This window comes from Primulina tabacum, chromosome 17 (assembly GCF_025594145.1).
Source record: "Primulina tabacum isolate GXHZ01 chromosome 17, ASM2559414v2, whole genome shotgun sequence".
In the NCBI taxonomy this organism is placed as follows: Eukaryota; Viridiplantae; Streptophyta; class Magnoliopsida; order Lamiales; family Gesneriaceae; genus Primulina; species Primulina tabacum.
The window spans coordinates 602,799-613,416 of NC_134566.1; the positions used below are offsets into that span (position 1 = coordinate 602,799).

The window sequence follows — 10,618 nt, forward strand, 5'->3', positions numbered from 1 at the left end:
ACTTTCTCAACTTCATGATATTTTTCAAGGCAAAAGTTCTGTTACATTTATCATAAAGCTCTAAAATTTCCTGCAAAAAGATCCCAGTGAAAGATGAAAAAATCTGATAGAGGAGGAGGTCAAACTATAACAGGGTTTAATTAACTTCAAATTAAAAATTTCATAAAGTACCATTGAAATACAAAGGAAAGTTTCTGACGCTAAAAAAAGGAAAGTTTAACAAAGCAGTGGAACAAGATCCTCTGCTGTGGTTAGGTCTGGGATTAAGATCCTCTGTCTATTTTTTTATCTTGTTAAATTTTTATTTAGAAGTTAAAATTTCATTAAAATTCTAAATAAAAAATTAGATAAAAAAAAGTAGAAAATATTTTTTTAAAAGAACTATAATGTTAAAAAAAATGAATGTACCGTCGTTTTTTCTTGTTCGTTCAGAATTATATATTTGTAAAAAAAAATTAAATTTTTATTAACATTTTTTTTAAAAAAAAGAGATGAAAAAATTATAAAAGAAAAAGTAACAAGAGAGACATCATTTTACCCCCACAATATTTATTTGTAATAAAAAATAAAATTGTAACTTTAAATTGTATTATTAATCACACATTTTTATATAAAAAGATATAATTGTGGTTTTGAAATAATTAAAATATAAAAATACCAATTTTTTTAAAAAATAAGTTTTTTTTTTAATAGTGTTGTGGACTAAAACAACGTCCATAGCACCTTCTGCTCCACAGCAGAGGATCTTGATCCGTTAGGTCTGCTTGGTTACAATGATACTACGGTGGATTTGTGAACATATAAAGATGGATTGATTATGAAACAAGTACAGTAGAGAAAAATTTAGGGTTGCACCTATCGAAAACAAAATCGAGGGAGTCACGCCTAGGATATATAGTATGGATACGTACTAAGACGACCAATAGAGGATCCAATAATTAGGAAATAAGAGACCATGACTAATACCCATATTAAAAGATCAAGAGACAGAACATAAAAGACTTGAAAAATAATTATTAAAAATGATATGAATTATCTAATTATAGATGATATATAATCGGAGAGAGAAACTTCAAGATTTTTTATTTTAAGCGGGATTAGTATAAATTTAAGCATAAAATATTATTTTTAATTATATCAAACAAATAAAATGGAGTAAAAAAATTTAAATGTAATGTGGTAATTTTTTGGTCTGATTCTTACTCAATACATTATAATTTATCATCGTTACACTTAAATATTAAATATCAAAGATGATACATTGCTATCATTACGTGATAGTAAAATTTTTAATTTATGTTTCTATTCCTCTTCTTAACTAATCTTGCTTTTAAAAAATTTGCATTTGAGCGTTGTTGAACACAATCCAATGTTATATGTTTTTCTTCTTCTAATTCAGATTCAAATTCAATTTGATTTATATTTCTCTTCTTTTTGTTCATCAGTATTACTAATCTTACTCATAAAATCTTTAATTTTTGTTTCATATTATTCAACAATTTTGTTTGTTTTTTAAAGTCTCTCTTAAGGGGTCAACCTACGTTTTACCGATTTTGGCCAAAAAGAAGCATTTCAGTAAAGCTTCAAGCTTGAAAAGATGTAAGTTGTTGTACACTCTATGTTTGTTTTGCTGTGATTTTGGTCATCTATATTGTCAAATTTCAGTCTTAATCTGAAATAATTTTTTTTAAATTTACTTTTCTTCATTTTCATCTGGATTTATAAATGTATCACCACACACATTAGTTAGTACAAAAAAAATTATGTTTGGCGACGGATTTTGCGACGGAATAAACTGTCGCTAATCACATTAGCGACGGTTTTCAACAACGTCTATAAAGTCATCGTCGCTAAATATGCAATGGTTCCTCAAAACTTGTCGCTAATGAGCGATGGTTTTGAGACACTTAGCGACGGTTTAAAAAAAAGCGTCGTCTATTTATCGACTGTTTAGACAAAAACCGTCATCAATTTAGCTACGGAACATGATCAAAACTGTCGCTCATTAGCGACGGTTGTTTTCATATTCTGTCGCTAATTGTTCTGTTTTTATAAAAAATGTTGTTTATTAATTTCTTAAAATAAAATTAATTTTTAAAATTATTTATACTAATTTTTAAATAATCTATTGAACTCATCTAAATTAATGATTTTCAAATTTATAAATAATGTATGAAACAATTAAATCTTACGATAATAAGTAAACAACAAATTCACTTAAGAGAGAAAAATATATTACAAAGGTGAAGATGTGTGATAAAATGGACCGAAACGCCCAAATTTATAGACAAGTTGCGACGATTTTTTTGAGAAACCGTCGCTATTGACGACGATTTTAAAAACTGGCGATGGTTTTTTGAAAAAAATGTCGCTAATTATAGCGACGGTTTTTTATGTCGTCGCTAATTAGCGATAGATCTAGACGGTTCCCTTGCATTGTCGCTAATGAGCGACAATTTGCTTAAATCATCGCTAATGAGCAACGGTTAATCAGCGACGTTTTTTAAACTGTCGCTAATATTTACGACGATTTTAATTAAACCGTCGCAAATATTTTATTTGCGATTGTTTCGATTTGGGCCTTTTTTTTTTTTTTTTTTTTGTAGTGAGTGTTGTGTGAGTGGCAGTTTATCACCGCATCAGTGTCGTATAAACGTCAAGTCAAAAAAAGGAAAAAAGAGAACGAACTAACACTAAAATTTGACAATATGGAGGAAAAAATCGTAAAGAGAAAAATATAAAAGACCAGAAATACAAATTTTTTCCTAAAATAATTACTTCCATTATCTTTATTGGCTTTATTTTTAAAACAGAATATTTACATAATATGGAACAAAAAAATTTCAGAGTAAATTTAAACTCCATAATAAATATTATTTTCATTGATAAATTTTATCCATGCAGCAAATGGTTTTTAAAATTATTTATTTTTATTATTTAATTTTTAATTGTCCAATAAATTTTTATTTATAATTCTAAATTTATATTTTTTTTATCTGGTTTTCTCTTATTTTGGTTGTATTCATGATTAGCTCAATTAATAAAAAAAATAATACTTAAAATATAATAAAAAGCACAATCGTTTTTAAAGAGGTTCGGTCCAAAAGACCTACGTCCTTGGGGCCACGCCCAATTATTAAGTGAAGCTACTAAATATAAAATGTCATGATCATACAAAAACTTATTTAAATAAAAAAAACTCTCTCTTTTCTAATGACGCATCTATGACGAACACATTCAGTATGCTTCACTTAGCCAGCATCACTTGTTTTTAATATCCACCAACTCGAACTCTCTTCGAAACTACAGATTGTTCTCTTCTGAGAATGTCGCGCTCCTTTCCTGAGGAATGAATCACAAGTCTTTGAGTATGTGAGTACCACCAGCAAGTTGAAATCTCAAAATCAGAATAAATAAGGTAGAAATTATCAAAAATTGTCTCATGGCTTGTCGTGACACGGAATGAAAAATAGAATTTTTCTTTACTAAATTTGCATACAACCAACTCTTAAAGATTTGACAATATAAGCTCATAGTCCTTCCTCGACCATATATGGCCATTCTCGGCCATCTTCATATTGAATAAACACTTTTTTATATAGAAGACAACATCATATCTAAGATAAATATTATCTTTTTAAATCTAACATCATATCTTCTCATATCAATCAAGATAAGATCTTTCATATATTCATAATATCTTCAACAATCACAAGATATATACAAACAAATATGTTGGACCGAACGCTTGCCGCTTTACCAAAGCTATAGCTAGTAGTAATGGTACAACTCAAATATTTTAAACTGCACAACAGCTCAAGCACAACAGTTCGATCGCTCTACCAAGCAGGGACAATTATTGCACCCAACAACCTTCCTCCCAATAATTGCACTCCTTGCAATCAATGAGAATCGAACCCATGACCTTGGCTCTGATACTAATGGTAGGACCGAGCGCTTGCCGCTTTACCAAAAGCTATAGCTAGTAGTAATTGTGCAACTCAAATCTTTTAAACCGTACAACAGCTCAAACAACACGATTCGATCGCTCTACCAAGTAGGGACAATTGTTGCACCCAACAAAATATACTCTTTAATTATTTCCTTATTTCAAAAAGCTTCAAATCAATATTTTAAATTTTCTTGAAAGAATAATCTAAAAAATAAAACCAAAAAAATTTAAAATCTAACTTATATTTTATGAATAATAATTTCCCTAAAAGTTTATTTACAAAATATCATTATTGATAAGTCAAAAGATCAATAATGAAAAAAATTAAGAAATTAAATTGCAGACAAAATTACATGCATTCAGGTAAAATTTTCTACCCTTAAATCATAAGCTAATTACCCCCTTAAACAGCAATTAATTAGCTTTTCTGGAAGGGTACTTTAGCTATGTTGGAACAATTTTTTTACGGGCTTACATAATTAATTGTACATGAAACCACTACCTAATAAACAACACAATAAAGTGATCTACTTAATTGTCAGTTTATGAAATATTAAAATAAATCGGTATGATCAATCTTATGTGTAAAAAACTAGCTCAATTAAGTCTTCTGCGATAAATCGATGACTTCTTATATCATATATATGGTTATAGTCCCCAAGATATAAAGAATAATACATAATATACAGTAGATATTCTAGACTTCTCTTACGCTCCCATATCATAATTATAACTAATGCGATATCGTAGGAAAAATGAATAGATGGGTTGGTTCAGATTCAGTTCAATCAAGCTCATAGACCTCAACAATCGAAAGTGAGGATGAGAAGGTCCAGTTTATCATGGCAGATGTTGAGCCGAAGAGAACAGATATTGAGCTGGAGATTGCCAATGATGATTTGGTATTTGATTTTGATTATGATGTATTGATAAAAAAAATCTTGTCACGACAATGCATAACATCATAGATGAGTACAAGAGACGTTCACAATAATTCGAGGAATGAAAAGCAGATAATATAAGCCTAACATATAAGTCAATAAACTCTGTCTTCTCCTGGTGAAAGGAACTTGACAGTATTAGGATTAAGTTAAATTTGTTAGCGGCTGAGAATAATGACATGGGAAGAGTGTTCCAAGAAACAGTTAATGATAATAAACAGTTGACAATTCTAGTCAATTCTTGGAACAATTCTAAATAGTGGGTAGTATTTTTACCATATAACATCTCGAAAAACTATAATGTGCATTAGCATAATAAAAATATAACATCTCGAAAAACTATAATGTGCATTAGCATAATAAAAATATATATACTTGATTGCAACTTCAATTCCGAAAATAACTTTAACCAATGCACAATAAAAATATAGATACTTGATTGCAAGTTCAATTCCGAAAATAACTCAAACCGAATAGTTCATTGCGGGAGGTGATTTATCCAGATGAATTTATTCGAGGAACGGATCCGGATAATAGTTAGGGAAGACTTAAACTTAATGTAATAAATTTTATATGTATATAACCAAAAAAATTCATTATATTATATTGTTAAATGAAGTTGTGAGTGTGGAGAATTTGAGCTTCAGTGGCTAAGCAAAATATTTAATAAATAAAAAAAAAATTAGGCTGGACTATATCCTGTAGCCTAGAACTGACCGATGCTAAATATTCCGTCTATGTCGATTTCATTCAATAAAGGAAATGGCAAAAATGGGAAATTTGGTTCGCTTTTGAAATCAAACAAATGATTCAATTCTTGTCTATGAAATACATGGAATGTTTTTTTTCCTGTTCCAATATCATTAGATTATGTAAATCATCCACATTTTTATGAAAGTACACATATACGTTGATGATCCAAGAATTAACATTTGACCACATCATAGAAGAAAATACTTTAGTTATAGCTTAGAATAATGTTTATATCAATATACATCGTGGCCATTTAAAAAACTTTAACCATAGTTCATAGCAATATGTTTGTTATGGTGATATTCTCTCATTCTTTATGTTCGTATGAATTTTTTAAATCATATTATATCATTTTGCGCAAAAAACATAGATAGAAATTCAGATTCCATAAAAAATAAAGCAACACAAGTTCGCTTTTTAGAAGTCCAAGCAACTATGACACTAGGGATGTAATCGAGTCGAGCCTTGGTTCGTTTATAATCGAGCCGAGCTCGAGCTTTATTTAACGAATATATGCATGGGTCACGAGCTTATTCAAGCCTTTATCGAGCCTAAATAAACTTAATAAATATGAATTATACATTTAGATTTTCATTAAATTAATTAAAAAGTAAATTATATATTTAAAGAAAAATATATTATTCTTATTAAAATTTGTAAATTTATTATAATAAATAAATTTAATAGATTTTTCTATATATTTTATAAATAATATGTAAAATCAATAAATCAAATATCAAAACTATTATTTTTTCATCTAAAAGATTACTCATGAACTTACCAACGAACATGTTCACGAGCTAACGAGTCGAATAATGTAAAGCTTGAGTTTGGTTTGTTTATCTTAACGAGCCTCATTAAACGAGCTCAAACGAGCTTTTATCGAATCGAGTTTCAAATAACTCACAAACAGTTTGGTTCGTTTACATCCCTATATGACACCTCCACCAACCTTTAGTCTACTTTGAGTCAGTTACACCATATTCCCAATTATCATTTGTCACGCCCCGGGACGGGGGTTGGTTGACACCGGCGTTGCTCTCAAATTTACATTCCAAAACAACCAGCCTCAGAGTACAGAATTCAGAAACCAGTCTTTTATTCATAATACGAAATAAATCAATTGTCTGTTACAACTCGAATACTAATGTTTTACAGCGGAAATGTAAAACCAGACATAACAGTGTCTTAACAGATACAACGGAATTAACATAAACATAAACTGAAAACAATAATCTTCTTCACCAACCCCAGAACTGGATCTGCTCTTCTTCTTCTAATATTTCTTCCTTGTTCTTATCTGAGATGTGTTTGGTGGGTGAGTGATATGATTGTCACTCAGTAAGCAGGGGCGGGAATAACTCCCAGTTTTCAAAAACCATTTTTACATAAACAGTAATACAATAATGTACAGAAAATACTTATTTTCAGAACAGTAATCAAAATTCAGAGATCACAGGTTTCAGAACAGAAATCAGAATTAGTAAACACTGAGCACGTTAGTGAATTTCATGGCTAAACTGATATCAGTCCCCTATATGTTCTCTCCTCTAAGGGGTGAGGCCAGAATCAGAATCAGAATTCAGAAATGTTCAAAATATATATTCCTACCATTAGTTCACTAGGGAGTTTCAGTGCTTCAAAATCATATATCAGAAATCAAACATACAGAAGCTGAACTTTAAAACAGAATTATCAAACGGATTTCAAGATATTTATGTATAAGCCCACTTACAGTAATTTGCTAAATATTTCGGTTGAAGTCTGGAAATCTGTTTATTATTGCTACTGGTTTCTACTGCTACAAAAAATGCACTCTCTTCGCTCTAATTTCAAGTGATCTCAATATTTTGGTAACAACCATTTCAGATATTGAGGGTGCTATATATAGGCCAAAGTCTGACTGTTAGCCTTCCAATTAATGACCATAATCTGCCATTAACAGCCTTTATTTCATGTTAAATGCTTCAGTTACAAGTCCTAAGCATAACCAGTAGTTATCTGCTGGAATCTCGCTACTAAACTCTTCTGCTGCTAGGTTCCGTTTGTTGGAAAATATCATCTTCTGAAATATGAGTTGCTGCTGAAATTTTGGTAGCTGCTGGTATTGTTGGAATTTCAGGTTCTCATATCATCACTGTAATATTCAAGTGTAGACGTCTTACACTTGTAATGTAAGCGATAGTTTACTACCTAAAAATAAAAGAACGAATCCATATATATATATATATAGAGAGAGAGAGAGTGTGTTAAAATCACAGAGATAAATAAATGGTTTGCTGCGGTAAATAAATTGATAAATAATTGCAATTTTTTGCCTGGTTGGACGCCATTTCATTACATTGATTGTTAAATACTGTTCAAATCCAAATTGGTTTTGGCATTGCAATTGGATGAGTGCCATTTTACGTCTGACTCAGCCACAAATAATTGAGTGATAAGTGACTTAATCAAAATCAAGCATAAGATTAAACAAATTTTATTTATTTCACTCCTAGTTTATTTATTCAACAAAAATACATACACAAAAAATTGTGCAGCAATTACAGAAGCTTGAGATTAAAGAGCGAATTAACCCATAATATATATATATATATATATATATATATAAAGTATAATAATAAATCGCAGATAAATTGTTTGCTCAAAGTAGGTTGACTGGTGTAGCAACCAAGCAGAGTGGAATTTTCTTACGCATTGCGACCCCTGTAGCTTCTTCCATATCAATATCCTCCGGTGACATCCCTTTGGGAAGTTCCCAATCAAAGCGGAACAAAAGATTCGCAAGTGCGAGCTCCACAACCGCGATGGCAAAACTGGCTCCAGGGCAACCTCTTCTGCCAGCACCGAAGGGTAACAACTCAAAATGTTGTCCTCTGAAGTCAATCACGTTATTCAGAAACCGCTCAGGCCAGAATCTTTCTGGCTTCTCCCAGTGTTTCGGATCCATTCCGATTGCTGCTGCATTGAACAGCACTCTGGTTTTTGCCGGGATTTCGTATTTGTTGTCGATCACGCAGTCCTCTAATGTTTCTCTTGGGATCCATAGTGGGGCGGGTGGATGGAGTCTCCATGCCTCTTTGATCACCATTCTCACGTATGCGAGTTTTGGAAGATCGCTTTCTTCTACTTTTGACTGTCCTTTGCATACTTTCCTAACTTCTTCTTGAGCTTTCTTGAGGACTTCCGGATTTCTCATCAGTTCTGCCATCGCCCATACGATTGTCACCGAGGAACTATCAGTGCCAGCCATGAATATGCCCTGCAATTCATTATCACAATATATATAAATATAAGAAAATCATGAATGTAAACAGGGATAATAAAGCAAATATTGGGTTGATTGGGTGTCATATAGTACACATACCAAGAGAAGACCCTTCAAATTTACATCTGTTAGAGTAAATTCTTTCTCCATTTCCTTTTGAACTCGAAGCAATACATCGACGATGTCTTCGTGATCTTGTTGAGCCCTCTTCGGGTCTCTGTGTTCTTCCATTTTTTTGCTCAAAAAGATGTCCACTTCATCCATATTTTTTTTCAATCTCCTGTCTACTCCATTGAACTTGTTTAGCCAAGCCAACCATGGAAAATAATCAGCCACGTTGAACTCAGCAGCCAACTGCTGCGTATCATGAAACACATGCTGATATTTGCCACTCCTTTCATCGAAATCTTCATGTTCTTCTGCACTGCTAGTCTCTCCGAAAGCCACCCGACGAACAGTATTATTCGACAGAGCGAACGTGAGCACGCTCAGATCCACAGGGTTTTCGGAATTAGCAACACGATCGATCATGAAGGTCATCTCTTCATCACGTACTTTTGCGAAAGATTGGACCCTTTTGTTGGACAGCAGCTCCAGAACAGCGATTTTCTTCGCTTCTCTCCAGTAGTCACCATACGGTGCTACGGAGATGGTACCTAAGTTGTAGGTGATTCTCTTGAGTGAATACAAGACGGGTCTCCCCGAAAAGATAATATCGTGCTTCTTAAAGATTTCTCGTGCCATATCGGCCGATGACACGACGAGGGTTGGCACGGATCCTAGCTGCAAGAACATGAGGTCTCCATATGTTTTGGACAATTTAATGAGAGCCCTATGAGGCAACTTTCCAAGCTGGTGAAGGTTGCCTATAATCGGGAGCTTCTTAGGACCAAGTGGGAGCTTTCTTTTCTTTTTCGTCAATTTTAACAACAATAAAATTGTGATGAAACTGATGAAAAGCAGCAAGAAAATTTCGGAACTCATTTTCTGCTCGGTGTAGATAGAGAGCTGCTTTGATTTGATGATCGATGCATGAACTCTGGTAAATTTATAGAGACGTCAGACGTCGTTTTACTGTGCAGACAAATATGACTTCTGTAGTCAATTGGGTCAGCTGGTGGCGTGGATTCACTTAAATCAAATGTGGCTCCTCCCTGACCCATCCATAGTTGTAAAATTGTATTAAAAAATATATTGCAAAAACCAATAATTGATATTTGGGTTTTAAAAAACTATTCCAACGAACGTAGATATTTTAAAACAAATATTTTTTAAATTTTTTAAAGCTATTTTAAAACTATGTCCCTTTAACTTAACTTAATATTTATTTTTTGAAGCTATTTTAATAAAATCAAATGGAACACTAAACTTTCAATTAAACAAGTATTGACCATGTCATGTGATTTTGGCGATGTGTGATTTGATCATTATGTTGTTAAATTGTAGTTTTGACCTGGTATTTTTGTTTTTTTAAGTAATTTTAGTTCTTTTTCGATGTGAGGTTAATGTGACGTCGACATGAAATGTCACATCGACACTCATGTTGGAAAAAATCAAATTGCGAAAAATTGAAAGAAGCAGGGCTAACACTGAATCTTGACAACTTAGATAATTGATATCCCCAGAAGTATCCGGCACATCTTAAAACACGGGTTGTGGTGAAATTAGGAAGCCAAAGAAGCATAAACCAGGGATACAGATCAG

The 10,618-nt window shown here is 32.1% G+C and overlaps 1 protein-coding gene across 1 annotated transcript; it reads right to left on the bottom strand.

Annotated features, from left to right (window-relative positions):
- Positions 1 to 8,109: 8,109 nt before the first annotated feature.
- On the bottom strand, positions 8,110 to 9,954 carry LOC142531569 (strychnine-11-hydroxylase-like). The gene is made up of 2 exons (XM_075637751.1): positions 9,014 to 9,954; positions 8,110 to 8,908 (listed from the first exon to the last, which is right to left on the bottom strand). Exons 1-2 carry the CDS (start codon positions 9,896 to 9,898, stop codon positions 8,291 to 8,293), a joined length of 1,503 nt encoding a protein of 500 aa, XP_075493866.1. The 5' UTR covers positions 9,899 to 9,954; the 3' UTR covers positions 8,110 to 8,290.
- Between the last annotated feature and the right edge of the window lie 664 nt (positions 9,955 to 10,618).

Coding starts and splice junctions, on each gene's coding strand:
- LOC142531569 (XM_075637751.1), bottom strand. CDS start 9,898: ATGAGTTCCGAAATTTTCTTGCTGCTTTTCATCAGTTTCATCACAATT. Junction 8,909..9,013: donor ATTTGAAGGGTCTTCTCTTG/GTATGTGTACTA, acceptor AATGAATTGCAG/GGCATATTCATGGCTGGCAC.